The sequence below is a fragment of the Neolamprologus multifasciatus genome, chromosome 7 (assembly GCF_963576455.1).
Source record: "Neolamprologus multifasciatus chromosome 7, fNeoMul1.2, whole genome shotgun sequence".
In the NCBI taxonomy this organism is placed as follows: domain Eukaryota; kingdom Metazoa; phylum Chordata; class Actinopteri; order Cichliformes; family Cichlidae; genus Neolamprologus; species Neolamprologus multifasciatus.
In genome coordinates, this window is record NC_140445.1 from 13,518,549 (window position 1) to 13,540,004 (window position 21,456).

The following is a 21,456-nucleotide window of genomic DNA, read 5'->3' on the forward strand; positions in this document are numbered from 1 at the left end:
CTAATGAGTCCTTAAAGACTCCTCTAGCCTGATAGAAGATTTTTAATCTGTTTCAAATCATTGTTCATTTTCATGGAGAAAATCACCTCTTCATGGAGCCAACATCATTTCATGGCATACCTTCAGAGCATCAGTAAGGTTTTTCAAATGATCTAATTTAATTTCTTCAAATTAATGCAAGATCATTAAATTTTAGAAAACCTGTGGGTAGCTCTGTGACCTGTCTGTATTTTGTAAACAGACTACAGGTTTCTGGCACAGCTCCACCTGCTTCTAAGGTGTGTGCAGAAGTGCAGAAATCTGAAGAGGTTAAAGCTCTAAAGAAAACTTGTTGTATGTAGGAGTATTTTATTGACTCATGGCTTTCTTCAGAGTCATGTAATCTGACCATATAGAGTCACCGGTATAGTTTCACAGCCACCCTAGTATGGACGTAGAATCTTAATCTTGTTTTACTTTTAATCAATCACTTTAAGCCTTATAAATCACTGCAGTGTGATGACTTGCCATTTTGCAATGTCATCCTGTTTCCTATTATCTGTTCAGTTCTTCATTTCCTTGCGTCTTTGTCAAGAACAAAAGCACGATCCCATCACTTAATGTCCTGTCGCCTAATGTTAAGACAAAAACAGTCTGAGACCACTCACCCCATACAGAACAATAAGAAAAAAACAGTTCAATTAAGCCACTTTTTGATTAAAACGAGAAAGACATCTGACTGCGTGCTGAATTTATAGGGGATGCTGTTATTGGAGGGCTTAAGTTATACTTTGAACCAGAGACCAGATTTACAGGGCCATGGTGACAGCTGCCTGGTCCACTGGGGTTATGGGGGATATGATGTCTATATATCAAAGTTTAAAGAGTGCAGTTTTGGCTGTTGTGTTAGACTTGATCTATTATTTACTGTGTTATGCAGTTCATCTGTGACCTCAATGATAATGATAATATTTTTCTTTTGTAGCATTGTCTGAGTCCTTGCTATTTGGGTCAGCAAATTTAGCATTTTAATAAAAAATCTTTATTAAGTTTTAGTCAAACAATATAAATATAAAGACTTGCGTAAACTGCACTGTTTAAATGTCACAATGCCCACAATCAGTGCCAGATGTGTTGAAAGCGCATTTCTGGAGCAGGAGATTGTGATATGATTAAGAGCAGTAAACTATTGTTCTTCGAATCTGCGTGAATGCTACAGAGGGGGAGATCTGCAGAGCGTGAGCCAAGGAGTCAGAAGAGTGAGCGGTTGGATTGTTTCTCCTCAATTTGGCCCCATTTCAATGCAGAGAAAGTGGATATTTTCAGATCTGTTGTGCTTGGAGACCAGCTTTTGTTTTGACAACCAGACAGAGTGGTATTCATGAGATCCGTCCAAGCTTTCACCTGAACTGTGCTTTTTCTTCTCTTCCTAAATTAGATGCATATACGTGTCGGTGCACGTGAATGTCTTTCTTGGCAGCATGAGTCTGGTTCTGCTGAGTGTGTCCAAATAGCTAGTTGTCAGTGACTTTTTGGGGTGCGGCTGAGGATGATGAAGAAGACAAACAATGGCAGTGACATCAAAACAAATGATTGTCTCCAGCTACTGTTCCTGTCTGTTTTTGATTTCAGCATTCTGAAAACTTTTCTTGTCATCTGAATTCCTAGCTTTGAAATCTGAAGGGGATGATTATTACATCAATGGAGCGTGGACCATTGACTGGCCCAGGAAGTTTGAGATTGCAGGGACAGCCTTCCACTACAAGAGACCCTCTGATGAACCAGAGTCTTTAGAAGCGTTGGGTGCTACCACTGAAAATCTGGTTGTCATGGTAATATAACATTTCATTTGTTCCAAATCTAGTTCTTACATCATTTATATGACCATTTTATTTTGAAAGTCTGTTACAATCGTTGCTTCGACAAAAACACTTTTTGAACACCAAACATTACAATGACCTGTTTTTTCACCATGAGCCTAATAGAACATCAAAAAAAGAGAGTTTGTTCTCTCAAGTCCACTTTAAGGCTATACAGTAATCTCCTACAACCTTCCAGAGAATATCAGCAAGTCCACATAAAAACAGGGAAGTCATCAGTGATAATGGTCATGCGCCTGATTAAGGCAGAGATGACATAAATGACATGAAATGGAGGAAGTGAGGAGGAGGTGTGGCTTGTAGAGGCAACAACAACAACTATATGTTTGCTGAACAAACTTAAATAGGACATTTCAGATCAGATTGGCCAGGAGGATGTGCAGAAGGTGGCGAGCTATTGTTCTGGGATTTCTGTATGCGCTTCACCCTGTGGCTGACTTAGACTAATACGATGCCTGATCTGTTGATACTTGGTTATTTAAAAAAGAATATGCAGATGAATAGAAACGTGACTTGAGTTTAATGTTTACACTGCTCATCATCTGTTGTTGTCTATATGAACTGATGTTTGCTAGCACATGATACCAGTGAGTAACACTTATAGCTGGTTCCACAAATTATTTTATTTATTTTTTTGGTTGGTGCCCCTTCAGGTCCTCCTTCAAGAGCAGAACCTTGGAATACACTACAAGTTCAACGTCCCCATCCAGCGCACAGGGAGTGGTGATAATGAGGTGGGCTTCTCCTGGCACCACCTGCCCTGGTCTGAATGCTCAGCTACCTGTGCCGGAGGCAAGTCCACCCTGTAATCTTTGATGACAGACTTTTTGTCTGTACCATTGCAACTACCCTGTGCTTTTTATGTTCTCTGCTTGGCCTCTGTCAAATGTAAAACTAGTGTCAAAGAGCTCCGGGGTGCTCCGTTTAACCTATTAAATGCTTATTTACTTGTGTTTTTCTTTAGCTTAAGTACATTTTATTATATTAAATTAGACCATAGCTCCTCTCTTTTAATGCTCACAGCATGGTGTAAAATAGTTAAATCTTTGCATCTGTAATGGTTCCAAATGCATCTTTTAATTTATTATATTTTGTAAAATGCTATTAAGCATAGATTGGCACAAAGCATGTAAAGTAACATAAGAGACTGTGTTATTAAACTCTGGAAAAAAGATTAATGTCTGACATTCTACTGAGCTATGATGGTCAGTTGCCTTTTTAGCACTCCAAGCATTTTGGTGTTAAATACCATAACATGCTGTGGGTGTTTACATTCTCTTTAAATATTTCTAACCATTTTCAAATGTTTAAAACTTTATATCTTGTGTGTTATTCTGTAAATCTTCCCCAACCAATATTTCCACAAATGCTGAAGAACGCTGTGCAGAAACCCAGTATCATAATTTGAGAATGGTTTGCCAGAATCATTACCCTGGAGATTCAGCCCTCTAATAAATTCAGTATGTATATTTTAAATAATATAGCCAAAGTAATGAATATAGCGCAAATTATGTGAATGAGCTGCTCTGCATAGCTTCTGGTTTACCAGTGATGAGGTAGAGATGCAGCTGCTCTTCCCAGTCGCCTGTCCTACAAACATTCAGAATCAGAAACCACAGTGAAATGTTGACTATGGCCTTAAGAATGACTAAACCAAACCTTTTAGTCCAAAAGCCATGGGTTTCATATAACAATAAATAGTGTTTCTTCCCAGTTGTCAAGCGTGGCCTGGAAGGGTTTGTAATATTTTGTAAAAGCATGACTGAGTAAGCATGTGGGTTCTTCTGAGGAAGGATTTCCAAGTCCAGACCAGAAAACTATTCCTTAGATGGGGAAGTACCCATGGCTTTCCAGAATCATAAACATGCCTTTGCATTGTTGATCCAAATGATCTAATTTTTGTCTACTGTGTGTGTCTGACCGTGCAGAGCTTTAAATCATTAAAATGTTATTTAATCATACACCTATTCAATAGTGTTAGCTCAGCTAATCATAAAGTATTGTTCAATATATCACCACAGTGAAAAAAAATCAGTGAAAACCACCTTTTGACAGCCTTTCAAGTGAAACTTTTCTACTATTCCTCTAAACTGTATTTCACTTCAAGCACAAATGTGTGGATTTTCTATACTCCACACACACACACACACACACACACACACACACACGCATCCATATCTCATTACATCTGCCAGACAAGTCTGCTGTGGGATATGTCCCAGGAGGGTCCAAACAGACCCCTTCCTGGTTGGTACGCATGCACGCGCACACACAAAACACATGCAGCATGCGCGCACACACAGTGGGAGGTGTGACACTGATACGGTAGCCCTCACTCTTTCTGGCAGAAGCCAAGGTAAAGAGCTCTCTGCTCTGTAAAAGTGATTTGCCAACATATCCTGCAAAGAATCACGAATTTACATGTCTGGATATACTACAGAATGAAAATGATCCCATCTCCGCTCTTAACACGGTGCACGACACCACGGCTGGCAGGCTTCTGTGTCTGCGAAGGCGTTTTAATGTGCCAGATCAGCTGAGCTCCATGCCGCACTATTGATCAGTGTTTTCTCCTGCAGGTTCTCAGAAGCAGGAGTTAGCCTGTAAAAGGCTGGACGACAACTCAGTGGTACAGAACAACTACTGTGACCCAGACAGCAAACCTCCAGAAAACCAGAGAGACTGCAATACTGAGCCGTGTCCTCCAGAGTACGTAATACTCACTCATGATTCTTCTCTTTATGAGATGATTACTTTTGTAAAATCTGTCAAATGACTGAAATTAGAGAAAAATGATGAACAGAGTGAGTGTTACAGGGCCCAAGTAGAAGGTAACATCTCTAAATTGCTTATTTTGTCTCAGAATCACAGTACAGTGTTAAAAAAATTCAGAGAAAAGTTGTTACACTTAATATAATTCCTTCAGTTTTTATCTGCTTATCAGGGTTTGGGTCATGAGGCCAGCAGCGGCGGTTCTAGCATTACTATAGAAACTTCCTTCTCACCCGCTACCCCCTGCAGCATATTTAGGTTGTTAGTAGTCTGAAACAAGAGGTGTCTGACACAGATGCCCTTACTCCCTCACCTGGCTCCTTTAAATGCTTTTGAAGAATTCGGTTTCTCCTGCTTGTGTCTTATTCTGTCAGAAGGTAAATTGTAAATCTACAGCTTAGACCTTAGGCTTAGCTCCTATCATCATAACAGATAGTTGCACAGCTGCACTGATCCAGCCATCAGTCTTCCACTAAGTTGTTCCTCACAGAATTTCCTGAAAGAAACTTGAAACCAAAGGAAAAAAAAAAAAAGAAAATATTTTGATTTACAGTGTTGTTTCAGCATTAGGTGCTCTACTCCAACTAGGCTGCTTGGTATATTTGATGCAGTATGTTTTTTATATAGAGAAAGTAACCATTAAAACTAGTAATTGTAATATTTCATATATAAGGAAGTGAGAGTTTAGAAACGTAATTATTGATCCTGAACTGGGTGGAACAGCTATGCGATGCAACTTGTAAACAAAGACATGTAAAGCAAGATGTGAATACTAGGCTAAAGTCCAAAGTGTGAATTTTGTACTCTTATATTTCCTAAACTACTAAATTGGCATGCAAAAACAAATTAATTAATCTATTTGCTTATTTTCTAAAAATCTTTAATGAAAGATGTCAAATTGCATATGTTCTTTGAATTACTGTGCTTTAATAACAATGCAGAGAGATAAATACTCATTCATAAAAATAACAATTGTTATTCAGTTATAATGTTATAACTGAAATTAGTTACATAATTTGTTAATTAAGAATGCAAGGGATGTTGACCATGGAGCTGTCAGGCATGGGGAAAACAGGAAGATGACAATGATGGTGTATGTATGTAGTATAGGAGGATATGCAGTTTCCTGGTTGGACAGAAGATGATGTTGTGAGGATAGTGAGGACAGTGAAAAAGTGAGATGGAGGCAGATGATCAATGGTGGCCTGTAGCCAGAAGAAGATGAAATATTGGAAGACTGCAAACACTGTAAATATTGGCAATAACATTATGTCATTGTCATTGCTTGGCTGTTTTTGTGCTCAGTTTGGTCTCTGTCCTTGGCTTTTCCCACGCTAGATCACATATTAGCATTCAAGTTAACTCATCTCCGGTGCTTATTCTAATTCTTCATTCTGTGTTTACACTTGAAGAAAATTCTGCCCAGGATACAAATGTTATTGATTGTTAAGTTGCGTACTGCTGACTTATGTTGGTCATGATGTGAAACAAATGCAAATGGAGTGCATAAAATATGTATAGATGCTAATCGCTGTATTTGTGATGATGTTCATGCAACGTTAAGTATGTATTTGCTTACCTTTGCTTACCTTTTGCTTACCTTTAGTTGGTCTCATCCCACTAAATGCTTCGTTATGTGATCAAGTAGTTGGTAACTGGAGCACTACAGGGTATGAACCCAAAACATTTTGCTTAAACATGTAGGGGCATCGTGGTGGCACGGCGGTTGGCACTGTTGCCTCACAGAAGGAAGAATGAATGGGTCTCCGTGGGTTCTCTCTGGGTACTCCAGCTTGTTCAGAGACATGCACTTAGCAGGGTTAGGTTAATTGGTGATATGAATGTGAGTTTGAATGGTTGTCAGTCTCTCTGTGTTAGGCTTCAACAGACTGGCCACCTGTCCAGGGCGTACCCCGGCTTTTGCCCTATGGCAGCTGCAATACGTTCCATCCTGGATGGATGGGTGCTATAATGCTTTTTTGACAAGGTAGTTCTCTGTAGGTTCATCATTTTGGTATGATCAGGATCTTTTGCATTACGTACAAACATTTAATGCATTGTTAATATAAAAACAATAATATAAGAGTATAGCAACCTAAGTTAATTTTTTCAAAAGAAAAAGCCTCCATAAAAATGAGACTGACTCATGATATTAATTCGCCTTCAATGAGCCCTAGTTGTAAAATGTGTTTGGAAGAAAATAATAAAATAAAATGGCCATGATTTATAACTTCATATGTTAACTATTTTCAATATCTGCTTCATGCCAGAAATAAGAGCTCTGAAAATGACCACCTGTGTTTGATTGTTTTGGCATCCTTACCAAACCTCGAGGGGTAACACACACGTATACAGGTGGAATATGAACTTGTGTTTGGTGGCCAAATGTCTGTAAATCCCTTCGCTGTAGCTGGAAGAATGGCCAGACTCACTTCAATAATGTCTGGAAAAAGAGGGATTAAATGCACCAGGTTAATTAGTTTCAGACTAGCTGACAATTATTTGTATATGAAAGGGAGCGCCAGTGTCTTTCAGCTGGGTGTCAGCCAAAAAAACTGATAGTATTGTAAATCTACTGTATCAGCGGTAATTTGTTTTCATATGTTCAGACTGCAGTCTTGGGTAATTTATTTTCACATCTGTATTCAGTGGTCGCAGACTTGTGGTATCGCATTTATTTTGATTAGTACTAGAAGGCCGTGGCAGTTCTTGTGTGTGTGTGTGTGTGTGTGTGTGTGTGTGGAGTTAGAGTGCTCATGCGGCATTTGTGTTTGTTAGGAAGGCAAACACTCCTTTTGCAGCGTCAGGAAAGGCCGACTAAAGGAGACCATGTAAACACAATTGTTTTAGAATAGCCCAGGGTTTTATGGGCGCCGGTAATGAAAGCTAACACAGATGTTTGAACATGTCGTTAATTCTGTATACATTCCTTTAGATGATGTAATATCTCACAGGCTGGATGTGTTTGGAGGACTGTTGTCTGTGCAGTTTTATGATATTAATTCTAAAGTCTGGAGGGGGTTGAATATGACTGGGTCTAATTTTCTCAGGTTCTAAAGCTAATCCTCCTGACATGGCATAGCACTAAAACGCACTCCCCAGCATTAGTTACCTGTCAGCCAGGCAGCAAGTTTAAACTTCTTTAAAAAGTGTGTAATTTCTTGTGGTATATAATTTTCTTTTATGTGGATGAGAATGGATATTACAGCAAATATTACAAAAGACAGCTTTCAAAATATTAAAACGGTTATTTAATAGTCTTATAAAAAAAAAACATAATACTTTATGCGCTTTCTTTTTGTCCAGTGATACCACTGTCTTGTCTGTACATTAATTTAAAAAAGCCAGGCTAGGCCACTCAGTTGCCATATTTACCTTTTTTACTATATATATATATATTGATACTCTTGATACTGCAAAGTATTAATGTTTGATGCCTTGGAGTAGTTTGCTTCTTTCCCTCTTTGGCAATGTGACTATAGTAAAGTTATTTAATGCGTGTTTATAGTGAGTATAACCTCGTGAAATCACTTTACAACAAAACTGTTAGCATTGGTTGCTCCATCCTCCAGATGGTTTATTGGAGACTGGTCAGAGTGTCCGAAGACGTGCGATGGCGGGATAAGGACGAGGACAGTCCTCTGTATCAGGAAGATTGGTCCCGCTGAGGAGGAGACACTGGAGGACACTCACTGTTTGACTCATCGGCCTATTGAGAGAGAGTCCTGCAACAACCAGTCCTGTCCTCCAAAGTGGGTCACTCTGGATTGGTCTGAGGTAAGGCCAGTAATAATAAGTGTTTTTCTGTAACTCATTGCACTGTCAAGATATGTGTTTAACAGTTTTCCTTCCCTCTGTAGTGCACACCTAAATGTGGTCCTGGCTTTAAGCACCGCATTGCCTTGTGTAAGAGCAGCGACCTCACCAAGACCTTTCCGCCTGCCCGCTGCTCGATCCATAACAAACCTCAAGTCCGAATGCGCTGCACTTTAGGGCGCTGTCCTCCTCCCCGCTGGATCCCTGGTGAATGGGGACAGGTAGGACCTTGTCTCTCTCTTCTTCTACAACAGTATGGCGGTTAATCCTAATGGCATGTTTAAAAGACAAAGTTTCCACAGATAAAACTCCATGTGTAGGTGAATGATTTGTATCATTTACACCTGGATGAAATACTGGGGATTCCAATCAGGCCTGTGACGCATGTGAGTGCATAGAGGCTGTGTTTGTGTTTGTGATTCCAAGAGTTAAAACAGGCCTGGAGTATGTGATCGGCAGCAGTAATATCTTCTTGGCTGTTTGAAGTTTATCTGCACCCCAGACCAGGCCTCTCTGTCACTTCCAGGAACAGGGTTTTGAGGAAGACAAAGGAATAGAAGTTTTGGGCTCACCCTGATATGACTTAGTATGCTCTGAAAAAGCTGCTCAACACTTTACAACACAGCTGACTCATATTGCTGAGAGGACGCCAAAAAGTCGTGCGTCAGAGATAGTTGTATCTACAAAAAGTATGGCTTGTTATTTTGTAGGATTTGTTAGTAACTCAGTGTAGAAGTGGAATTTTAAACAGTGAGCTCTGATGTTTAGAAGGCAATTGTGCAAGGATTGTGTGCTCTGATGAAGGTGATGTCATGGTTTCAGCTGTGCCGATCAGGTCAGAAGTCAAAGGTTGAGAGTCTGGCAGTTTAAGTCATAGCTTTCTGGGTTCTTTTCATATCTGCCACATGCCCGCCACACACAAATATCAATAACACACCTTTACAATTTAGTCTGAGCCATAAACAAAGCAGACCAAAATGTTAACCTCAACATAGTTCATTAAAGGACAGGCTTCTTGCCATGCTGAGCCAAGGTTAATACCTCATAGACCAACAGCTGGAGTCTGCCCTTACACAGCGCTTTCTGACACACTGTAGAAGTGTGTGTGTGTGTACTCTCTCCCCCACCTATTCTGTTTTTCTGGCTGTAATTACAAGCTTAGCCTCCACTACTCTCGTCCCTCTCTGGCCAGCTGACCCTCAAAGTGCCAGAAAGGGGGGATTGTTGCCAGCTACCAAGATCCCAGTCTCCCAGGCCAAAAGGTCTACAGTTCAAATCCCACTAAAGTTGCACCATTGACGTACGCCATCTGTCATAGCTTGCAGCGGGCCCTAATAAAGACTCTCTAATTGGGAAGGGATGACATGCAGGCTCACTGATCTAAGGCAGCCAGAGAGAATCTGTGAAGGTGACAGAAAGAGGTGGGGGGTGACTGGGTTTATTTCACACACTTGTATATGAGCACACACACATAGTTATGGCTCACAGGTGTGTTTTTTCTCAGCCTTTCCAGCATCAGCTCAGATGAACAATTCCATTATAGAGTCGAAAGTGTGCTGGCACCTACACCTTTTGTTTTTTATTAGTTTTACTAGTTTGTTTCTGTCTGTTTTTTTCCTTCTACAAAGGAGATTAGCGGCTGCCCACAAGGCCAATCTCACTTTTTATAACAACTAGCATATAAAGAGGCAGGAGCGCATTTTGTGTTTACCAAAGCAAACGTTTTATGCACCAACAAAGCAAATGTACAGTTATATTATGAGTACAGCCTTAAAGTGCAGAATTTCTGCTGTAGTTTGAGCGGTGGGACATTAATATCACATTAATCTTTGTTGAATTGTAGCCATTTTTAATTTGGACAATTTACTGTATTCATAAATAAAAAACTCATACTTCTTGGAGAATCTTTCAGGCTTCCTGCCTGAACCTAATAGAAATCACTAAAAACTGGGATTCGTCCTTTGTGATTACTTTCCAGTCCTTTACTGCAGTTTCTCTTTTTTTCTTGGGTCATTTGATCTTAAGTTTGCCAAAAAAAAAAAAAAAAAAAGCATTCAATGAGAACTAGTCTCCCAGCACCATTAGACAAGTCATGCATGTCAGTGCGTAACATTGATGCAATATGTTTTGGAACATCAGTATTTCAATGGCTTTTATTTGCTCTCATTAAGTATTTTCCTCATGGATCATGGAGGACTTGGATAGTTATATGCTTGCCTCTTAAGAGCGTTCTTCACTTGGCTGGATTTTTTTTTTTTTTTTTTTTTTACTGGAAAGGATGCTGCAATCATCATCATCATCATATTTGTATTGCCCTCTTCCTGATTTCTTTGTTTATCGCATATTTGTCACACTTGAATGTTTTAAATCGTCAAACAAATTTTATATTAGTCAAAGATAACCCAAATAAACACAAAATAATTTCTAAATTGTGATTTTATTTATTAAGGAAAAATCTATGCAAACCTACCTGGCTCTGTGTGAAAAAGTAATTGGATCCCCCCCCCTTTTTTTTTTTCTTGGAAAGCTGGGCTCAGTTTCACCAGCCGAACCCGTGCCTGATCACTGCCAGACCTGTTGAATGAAGAAATCACTTAAATCGAATCCCACCTTCCTCAATCTTCCCCAAGATTGAGGAAGGTGACTCTGGTTGGCTCTGTGTGCTCCCTCCCTTTGTGCCCCGGTGATTGTTTGATTGGATCAGGTCGTACAGTGTATGTGTGCATGTGCCGGGATTACTATGTGTGTGGAGGTCCATGAGGGAGTGCAGACTCCCTGCCTAGTATTCAGGGTCACAGAGAAAAGATGGTCCTCATTTAACTTGTTAAATTTACTGGCTAAATATGGTGTTGCGCAGACAGTGACTTCTGGTCTGGTGCTCTTTGTTTCAGTGTTCAGCACAGTGTGGTCTGGGCCAGCAGATGAGGACGGTACAGTGTCTGTCCTACACAGGACAGCCATCGAATGACTGCGTAGAGTCCCTCCGACCAGCCACCATGCAGCAGTGTGAGAGCAAGTGCGATGCCACCCCGATCTCCAGTGGTGATGGTGAGATGATGAAACATGCCATTGTGTCACAAGCAAGTTCAGTTAAAAACTTGCTTGTGCGAAAAGTTTGCTTCTCGCAATTTTCGTCACCGTCGAGAAGACAATTTCTGATCTGCAGTTTCTTTATAAGCAAAGGTTGATTGCTTTATGCTCATAGATATTGTGCTGTATGTGCTCAGCTTTTACACAAAGCCCCACTTGAAAAGGTTATAAACTATCTCTATCTTCATCTTCACTGTTCTACTATGACCTAAACACAGTTGGATGACACACTCTTCTACACCTTGCCAGCAACATTAATCTTTCCAGTGAGGTTGGCTCCTAGTCAAAGCGAAGCAGCTCAACCCTCCATATACACTTACACATGATGGATGGCTATTCAGATATGTAGAGAAGGGGCCTTCGATTAGCCTGAATGGAAAACGTGAGCAGCGTTTACAGGCTGGCTAATGGGATTAGCTGTAGGCTAATTGTTCCTTTACGGACAGCAGTGAGGCAATGTCTCGTTTCATTTGGCTCTGAGAAGGCAGGGGCCAAAGCCTAATAAGGGAAGACACTCTGATCATGATAAGGCATTTAGAGCACTGCCTGTCTGGCATCCAGCAAGCAGTCTGTGTGTGTGTGTGTATGTGTGTGTCTGTGAGTGTGCATAGTAGGGATGGCAGCCAGCCCAGTTAGTGAACGAGGCCAGGATCTGCCTTAGTCTCTGCATCCAAGTATAGTTGCAGTTTTATTCTATTCAGACCTGAGGGAGATCCACAAGCTCTCATGTAGCAGTTTAATCCAGTTTGTATATCTCATATGTTATCATTACATGGCTGTTTAATGACTTGCCTTCATTCTGAAAGTATTTAATAAATACGCAACCTCTTCTGACCATCTATTTTAACCTATTTATCAAGTTTGCCTTTGCTGCAAAACAAAAGCTAGATGTCAATGTGTTATTTCTATTAAATATAATGTTGCAAAGAAAATTTACTGTATATTATTAGTGTTGATGAGATATCATTTGAATTAGCATGCATTTGGAGTCAGCATGTCAGCTATCACTGGATTTTCAATTCGGAAATACTTCAAATGATTGATAATATTGTTCCATGAGAACAAGATGTATATAAAAGATGCACAGTGCTGTGAAAAAGTATTTGTTTCTTTCCTGATTTCCTAGGGTTTTTTATATTTATATATATAAAAACACCCAGCACGCCCCTGCGGGTGGTTTATCCTTCAAGCTCGGGTCCTCTACCAGAGGCCTGGGAGCTTGAGGGTCCTGCGCAGTATCTTAGCTGTTCCCAGGACTGCGCTCTTCTGGACAGAGATCTCCGATGTTATTCCCGGAATCTGCTGGAGCCACTCGCCTAGCTTGGGAGTCACTGCACCTACTGCTCCGATTACCACGGGGACCACCGATACCTTCACCCTCCACCTCCTCTCGAGCTCTTCTCTGAGCCCTTGGTATTTCTCCAGCTTCTCGTGTTCCTTCTTCCTGATATTGCTGTCATTCGGAACCGCTACATCGATCACTACGGCCGTCTTCTTCTGTTTGTCTACTACCACTATGTCCGGTTGGTTAGCCACCACCATTTTGTCCGTCTGTATCTGGAAGTCCCACAGGATCTTAGCTCGGTCATTCTCCACCACCCTTGGGGGCATTTCCCATTTTGACCTCGGGACTTCCAGGTTATACTCGGCACAGATGTTCCTGTACACTATGCTGGCCACTTGGTTATGGCGTTCCATGTATGCCTTGCTTGCTAGCATCTTGCACCCTGCTGTTATGTGCTGGATTGTCTCTGGGGCATCTTTACACAGCCTGCACCTGGGGTCTTGCCTGGTGTGATAGACCCCAGCCTCTATGGATCTTGTACTCAGAGCTTGTTCTTGTGCTGCCATGATTAGTGCCTCTGTGCTATCTTTCAGTCCAGCTTTGTCCAGCCACTGGTAGGATTTCTGGATATCAGCCACCTCCTCTATCTGCCGGTGGTACATACCGTGCAGGGGCCTGTCCTTCCATGATGGTTCCTCGTCTCCCTCCTCTTTCTTGGGTTTCTGCTGCCTGAGGTATTCACTGAGCACGCTGTCAGTTGGGGCCATCTTCGTGATGTATTCTTGGATGTTCGTTGTCTCATCCTGGACTGTGGTGCTGACACTCACCAGTCCCCGACCCCCTTCCTTCCGCTTAGCGTACAGCCTCAGGGTGCTGGACTTGGGGTGAAACCCTCCATGCATGGTAAGGAGCTTTCTTGTCTTTATGTCAGTGGCTTCTATCTCCTCCTTTGGCCAGCCTATTACCCCAGCAGGGTACCTGATCACGGGCAGGGCGTACGTGTTGATGGCCCGGATCTTGTTCTTACCGTTCAACTGACTCCTCAGGACTTGCCTGACCCTCTGCAGGTACTTGGTGGTTGCAGCTTTCCTAGCGGCCTCTTCATGGTTCCCATTCGCCTGCGGGATCCCCAGGTACTTGTAACTGTCCTCTATGTCTGCAATGTTGCCTTCTGGTAGTTCAATCCCCTCAGTTCTGACTACCTTCCCTCTCTTTGTTACCATCCGACTACACTTCTCCAGCCCGAACGACATTCCAATGTCATTGCTGTATAGCCTGGTAGTGTGGATCAGTGAATCGATGTCTCGTTCACTCTTGGCATACAGCTTGATGTCATCCATGTACAGGAGGTGGCTGACAACTGCTCCGTTCCGTAGTCGGTATCCGTAGCCAGTCTTGTTAATGATCTCACTGAGGGGGTTCAGGCCTATGCAGAACAGCATAGGGGACAGAGCATCTCCCTGGTAGATCCCGCACTTGATGGTGACTTGTGCTATGGGCTTGGAGTTGGCCTCTAGTGTTGTACGCCACATCCCGATTGAGTTCCTGATGAAGGCTCTTAGGGTCCCATTGATCTTGTACAATTCTAGGCATTCCAGTATCCAGCTGTGGGGCATTGAGTCATAGGCCTTCTTGTAATCAATCCAGGCAGTGCACAGGTTGGTTAGTCTGGTCTTGCAGTCTCGGCTGACTGTTCTGTCTACCAGTAGCTGGTGTTTTGCGCCTCTGGTATTCTTGCCAATTCCTTTCTGTGTCCCGCTCATGTATTGACCCATGTGCCTGTTCATCTTAGCCGATATGATGCCTGACAGGAGCTTCCATGTAGTACTGAGGCAGGTTATTGGTCAGTAGTTGGAGGGGACTGGTCCCTTCTTGGGGTCCTTGGGGATCAGGACCGTCTGACCTTCGGTTAGCCATTCCGGGTGTCTCTCATCAACTAGCAGCTGGTTCATTTGTGCTGGAGTTGTCGACAGGATAGCAGCTGGATAGCGTAGTGGCTCCGCCTTTGGAGCAGAGGATCGCAAGTTCGATTCCTGCCTGGGGCGTCTGTATCCAGTAAGGGTCCTAAGGCTAGACCCCCTATGCTAAGCGAGCCTACCGCAGACATGAGCGAGACAGATAAATATGAAGGCATGCCGGCTCGGACGTCGCCCGGATCAACAAGGTCCGCGTCAGGTGTTGAGGAACCAGGGCACCCTGACGAGAAGTGGGCTACTGGAACAAGAAGGCATCGGTGGGCAAGAGACGAAAACAGGGCGTTGTTGGAATGCTACTACGCAAGTAACCCCGGCGGAAGGGGCTACATGAATTGGATGAGGGACCTATGGATTCTTCGATACCCAACATCCACAATGACGGCGAAACAACTAGTAGCTCAGTGTTCCAACATTCGAAAGAAGGGACTGCTCTCACAGCTAGAGATTGACGAGGTACAACATAAATGCTACGGCAAGAAGGAGTCAGGACGCCAGGTCAGGGGGGAGATATCATCACCCCCACCCCAAGTGCCCCAAGTGCGACAGGAGAAGGATCATTGAGTGCGAGAGGAACTGACCTGAAAGATAGGATCATGGCCAAGCTTGAAACCTGGACCCCCCGTAGCCGGTTACCAAGATTACGTGAAGTACCCTCAGAAGGTCTGCTAGATGATGTTAATGCAGCACTACGGACGATACCTACAGCCACGATTACCGACACTAACAAGCTGATCTACAATATATATATATATATATATGTTACACTTAAATGTTTTAGATCAGCAAACACATTTTAATATTAGTCAAAGATTACTTGTGAAAATGCAGTTTTGAAATAATGGTTTCCTCTATTAGGAGAAAATAGCCTACCTGGCCCTATATGGAAAAGTAATGGCTGCCTCTTGTTAAGTCATGAATTAACTGTGATTAACCACATTTTTTGGAAAGCTGAGTTCAATTTCACTAGCCACAGCCAGGCCTGATTACTGCCAGACCTGCTGAATCAAGAAATCACTTAAAGAGAACCTGTCTGACAAAGTGAAGCAGATCTCTAAAAAATCTCTAGAAATAACACATCATGTCATGATCTAAGGAAACAGCTGAGAAACAAACATGCCATTGACATTTATCAGTTTGGAAAGGGTTACAAAGCCATTTCTTAGGTTTTGGGATTCCAGTGAACCATGTTGAGAGCCATTATCCACAAATAGAGAAAACTTGGAGGGCAGGCCAGCTTACCTAAATTACTCTAATAGTGCATCAGCAACTCCAAGAGGTCACAGAAGAATCCAGAACAACATCTAACTGCAGGCCTCACTTGTCTCAGTCTAGGTCAGTCTTCATGATTCAACAATAAGAAAGAGAAAAATGGCATCCATTGGAGAATTTCAAGGCAAAAACCACCGCTGATCAAAAAGAACACAAAGGCTCGTTTCACCTTTGCCAAAAATATCTTGATGATTCTAAAGACTTTTGGGAAAATATTCTGTGGACTGGCAAGACAAAAGTTGCAGAAAGTTGCAGAAAACACCCTGAAACTTAAGCGCAATCGGGTTATCAAGCAAGATAGTAATCCAAAACACATCAGCAAGTTCACATCTGAATGTCACAGAAAATCTGATATGAAGGTTTTGCTGCTAAGGGTGGCACAACCAGTTAATACGTTAATACAGTGCCATGTAGATAGATATATGTAATAGATATATTTATATATAGTCTAGGGAAATAGGTGTGGTTTTACTTAAAAGGTGACAATATGTAGATGATTGTGTTATGTTAGGTATAAAAACTTTCTTGTGTGTGTGTCTTTTTTTAGTCAGCTCCTACGACGAGGAGTTTTCCTCTTAAACATAGCCAGACTAATAAAAGATATGTTTTCTTTTGCTGTCTTTATACCTGAGGTCTTTTCTGTCTCTCCACAGAATGCAAAGATGTAAACAAAGTGGCTTATTGCCCGCTGGTACTGAAGTTCAAGTTCTGCAGTCGAGCGTACTTCAGACAGATGTGCTGCAAGACTTGCCAGGGGCACTGACCCTTTGAATACAAGAAGATGGTCATAAAGGCAAGAAAGATGGAGGGATACAGTGCTTAAGAGGGTGAGAAGAAAACAGCAGACTGGAAAATGCATCCCGACTCTGAACCAGTGGAAGAATGAAAAAGTTGTCAATGTTGAAGAGGGAGAAAAGCGAGGATTTCCCTGTTTATCATACCCCATACTCCTGCCCTCTGTCGTGGTGGAATTTAAACCACTGCTCAGCCTATAATGCTGACACAAACGTTATTTTTTTGTTTTTTTATTTTCACTTCTGTGAAGTGGAACTCGGAAGATTAACTGTTGGTGATGTTATCTTTTATTATAATAATAATTATTAATATCATTGTTAGTCTTCCTCAGTGTTTGTTTTTTTTACGAATCCAAAGTGCTGGACACATCGCTCGCAGAGGATGTACCCCGGAGATTAGAAGAGGGGGGATGGGAGACTCCTGTCTTTGGGATGACTGTGATGGTGCTATTGGCAGAGCAGACTTCTGGCTTCGGTGCACTTTTTTCATGTAAATACCAATTTACTGCTCAAATGCAACAGAGAATCCCTGTTGGTGTACTGTATATTTATTGTACAATCCAAAACAGAGCTGATATATTGTCCTCTGATCATCTTTTCGCCAGATAGTAGCCTATTGTTATGGAAGGGAATGTAATGTGATTGAATTCATATTCAGTTTCTTTGTGCTTGAGTGAAATTATTACATACTGTAACATATGTTAAACCCTTGTATACTGTAAGGATTTGTATATTATATACATATGTTAATCCAGGGCCGAAAAAAATACACCGTGGTTATTGGAGATTTTTAAATCTTTTTTCCCCCCATCTGGGTGCCTTAGTTCTTAAGTCAGGTAAATGTTCACCCAAAATCACCAAAGTCATCTTTTCAAATAGTGCCTATGCCACATGAAAAAATTAGTGACCAGACCTTTACTAGCATCTTACTGAGTTTAGTTTTAAAGGATTTATATGTTTTGTTCATCTGAGTCAAAGTGCAGTCACCATTACATACTCTCTTTAAGGATATTTTTGAGGTAAACTAATAGCCCCGCAGTTTGCAAAATGGCCTTCTTACCAATGATTACATGAAAAGATTGATGTATGAGGTCTGGGCAAGACAATCGTTAGCTCAGGCCTCAGTCACAATTTAATACTGGCAACACAAATATGGTGATCCTCAGCAAACGTCCTTGTGATTGCTTTAGCTGCTAGCAGATTGCCGAGGTCACCTGTAGTTTGCATGAAAGATGCCAACTTGTCTGCAGACATTTATTTCTTGAGCTTTAATGACATTTTAATTAGTTTACATTTGCTTTTAAAGAATAAGTTGTGTCTTACTGCTGCAACCTACATATTTTGGAATGTGTAACTTTTACTTTGAAAGCATATGTTTAGGTTACACTTACCATTTCACTTCTGCTTGGTAAGTCCGCTTCTTCCATGCAAAAAACAGCTGAAAATGGAAATCTGCCAGTGTCCAAAGCAATTTCAGAGAATTTTTCTGTCCAGCACCCTCGCAGCGACCAATTTATTCTAGTTACTGCCCGCAACCTCCAGCAATCAGTTGCCAAACAGTTGTAAAATACGCATGGGGGTTGGCAGGAGGTCAATTAACTGGTCTGCACACTAGTGTGCACAGCTGTTTGACTAAGATCTTAGGAAAAGTGAAGGGAAAATGCTGACTAGCTAGGGTGACATGAATCAACCTATTAGCACATCTAAAACTCACCAATTTACAATTAACATTTAATGTAAAAAAAAAAAAGGATCATTAAAATTCACCATTTAAATGTAAATTAGGACATAAATCAGTAAGTGTTTATAATGTTGCTTTTGTCTTTAGTACAAAACCAGCTCCATATAAATGTCGTATGAAGACCAGTTCAGCAACAGTTTGCAACAGCTAGTATGTCTGTTTAATTTAGCTCTTTGATCTTTAAATAAGCTGTACTGTATCTGCTTGAAGCCACCAATGCAAGCAAAGACTTAATTTGAAGATTTGGTTGTCAATATTGTTGAACACTTCTGGCTTTATAGCAAGTTAATCACAGGCTGCCTGACTTGTGAAGCTGACGCTTTAAGGGGGACTAATGAACTAAATGTAGCCTACCCATTCATTCTCATCAAAGATGCTTGCTGGCACATAATAAAACCAACTAGGCATTTTGGAGCTGGGCATGTACACCAGAAACTGAAACTGAAAAACACACTTTTAAAAATTGTTCTAATGAACCCCCCCCCCCCCCCCAAAATAAATAAATAAATAAATAAATAAAATGGGGGGATGTGATATGGGACAAAATAAAGATTTAGAGTGTTTAAGAAGGCATCTCTCCAACCTTCCAGCCTTTTAGACTAAGCCAACGTGTGGGATTATTCACAAGGAAGTGAACAGGCCTGTTTCACAAATATTGAGATATTCCTGTTAAATATACATGCAAACACCACTTTTGTTGCCAGGCTATGTCAGCTGGCTTCACTCTGCTGCTCACAGACTCCACACTCTGCCTCCTACCCCCATCATGTTAATCATCATCATCATCACCTTTGTCCCATAAATGAATAAAAAAACAAAACAAAAACAGCATACTCAGTGGTGCTTGCCCTGCTCTTGTATTTTTTTTTTTAATTTCCAAGAAATACTGTGTTTACCTCTCTTTCCTCCTGCTATGCTTCGAGGCTTGCGGCCTTCCCAGGCTTCTGGTGCTATCAAGTGGGTGCTTCCATTCAAACCCGTTCCAGTGTGCTAATAAGAAAAGAAAAGTGAGGCTGAATCCAAAAGTATGAAAAAATATATATATACTTGTCAATATTTCTGTTGATTTAATGCTGGTCATGTTATCGTTTAGTTTGTATCTGTCTATACCTCACACTGGGAATTTTCATTGTCAACTGTGTATTGTTGCTTGTGCAGCCAACAAAATAGTCACACCCCGGACGAAAGCGATCACTTCACCCAGGTGACGTTTGGGTGTGAAAGGGGAACAGCAATTAAAGTGAGTGTGTAAGGATCTTGTCAGAGCTGTTAAAACCGACGTTCTAATTTTGCTGCTGCTACGTTTTTTATTTGTTTTGTTTTGTAGCCACCTTCAGAATGACAGTGCTGAGCAGATTTTGTTGGAAAGGATGGTGGATGCTGCATTCAAAGACAGCAGAATTCACACTGCTTGAACTGACTCATCTACTGGCTGTGGGATTAAGAAGCTCCATTTAGAAAAAGAAAAGACAACTTAATCAAACTGGCACTCGTTGCTGTGAACTTGGATGTTTGAATGTCACATTGCTTCAAAACGTATCTGAAGTGCAAGCGAAATGAAAAGCATCATGTGATTAGCTGCATATATTTTGTATTCAGTATTATTGTTGGTACACTGTTACTAATTTTTTTATTCAAATGTAAATTATATGCTAATTTATTGCATTGTCACTTGTACATTGATTTCACTGCATGCAAACTGAAATTTAGCATAGTGAAAAAAATGCCATGATACGGCCCTTCACCAACTTTTTTTTTTTTTAAGTAGATAAATGAATAAAAAGAGCAGCTTTTAAACAGAATCCTCTGTTAACACATTCATTTTTACTATGCTTGTCAAAACATAGAGCGTGCAACCTTAAACTTGCATGGCAAGGTTATTTCCATCATTAACTTGGTTTTGCTCAGGTTCAGTGGTTTGGAGACAAAGAGGTGGAGCTGAGTTTAGATGTGCAGCGGCAGGATGGTGGCTATATAAGACAAAGGATGTTGAACATGGAGCTGCTAGGCAGGAGATAAAGTAATGCAGGTTTATTTATATAGCGCCAAATCACAAAAGTCGCCTCAGAGAATTGGAATCAACATTATTTATTTGTATAAATGTTGATAGCCATCATCAAACTAAGCCTTTAGTCTTTTTATTTATTATATTATATTATTATTATTTATATATTATATTTATTTTATTATGTTATATATTTTATCTTTATCGTTTCTTCTCTAACCCTGTGTTTTAGGGAAAAGTCAAAAAGGAACTTTTACTGGGGAAAAGCAATTAATGTATTAATGTTCATCAGAATGTGTTTTTTTTTTTTCTGCCAGCTTATTATCAATACTTGTGAAGAGAATCACACACTGGAACAGCATGGAGTTGGAGTTATATGTTAGGGTTACGCATTGCAATACCTCAGCAGTGATTCCTGTGAGAAGGAAACACTCAGGATGCAATATGGTGCCAGGGTGGATGCCCCTCTCTCACAGGGTTTAAGAGATGTATACTCCTTTTTTTTTTTTTTTTAAATTCAACTCTTGGAACACCCTCAGAGTAAGAACAGCTGATGGCGTTACACCAGGATATTGGTTACCAGCTTTAAAGAAGTGCATTCATTTGCTGCCTCAGTTTAGGGTGACCATATCAAAGAAGGGACTTTTGTTCTGATCCACCTTACTCGAAATCCCCAGCCACATCATTATCTGAGATTCAAGCATAAGACTTTGTTTGAGCAGCGTCAAACAACTTGCCAAACATTTTTGTTGATATAGTTTTATTATTGGACTTTACGTTCTCTTATCCCCATCAGAAAGTGTCTAGGTCCACTCGTAGGAAGCTCTGACATTTCCACTCTCCCTGGTA

The 21,456-nt window shown here is 41.0% G+C and overlaps 1 protein-coding gene across 7 annotated transcripts in view; it reads left to right on the forward strand.

Annotated features, from left to right (window-relative positions):
* Positions 1 to 19,390, forward strand: part of adamts6 (ADAM metallopeptidase with thrombospondin type 1 motif, 6) — an 83,318-nt gene extending 63,928 nt beyond the window's left edge. For 6 of the 7 annotated variants that reach the window (XM_085168593.1, XM_085168591.1, XM_085168594.1 and 3 more), the window contains 6 exons: positions 1,648 to 1,811; positions 2,513 to 2,651; positions 4,439 to 4,568; positions 8,204 to 8,408; positions 8,492 to 8,668; positions 11,339 to 12,700. In XM_085168593.1, coding sequence (XP_085024719.1) covers positions 1,648 to 1,811; positions 2,513 to 2,651; positions 4,439 to 4,568; positions 8,204 to 8,408; positions 8,492 to 8,668; positions 11,339 to 11,635 — 1,112 coding nt within the window. In that variant the 3' untranslated portion in view covers positions 11,636 to 12,700. Of the gene's footprint in view, positions 1 to 1,647; positions 1,812 to 2,512; positions 2,652 to 4,438; positions 4,569 to 8,203; positions 8,409 to 8,491; positions 8,669 to 11,338; positions 12,701 to 16,720 lie in introns of those variants that run through there. The other variant, XM_085168599.1, reaches the window with a different exon arrangement.
* Positions 19,391 to 21,456: the final 2,066 nt, after the last annotated feature.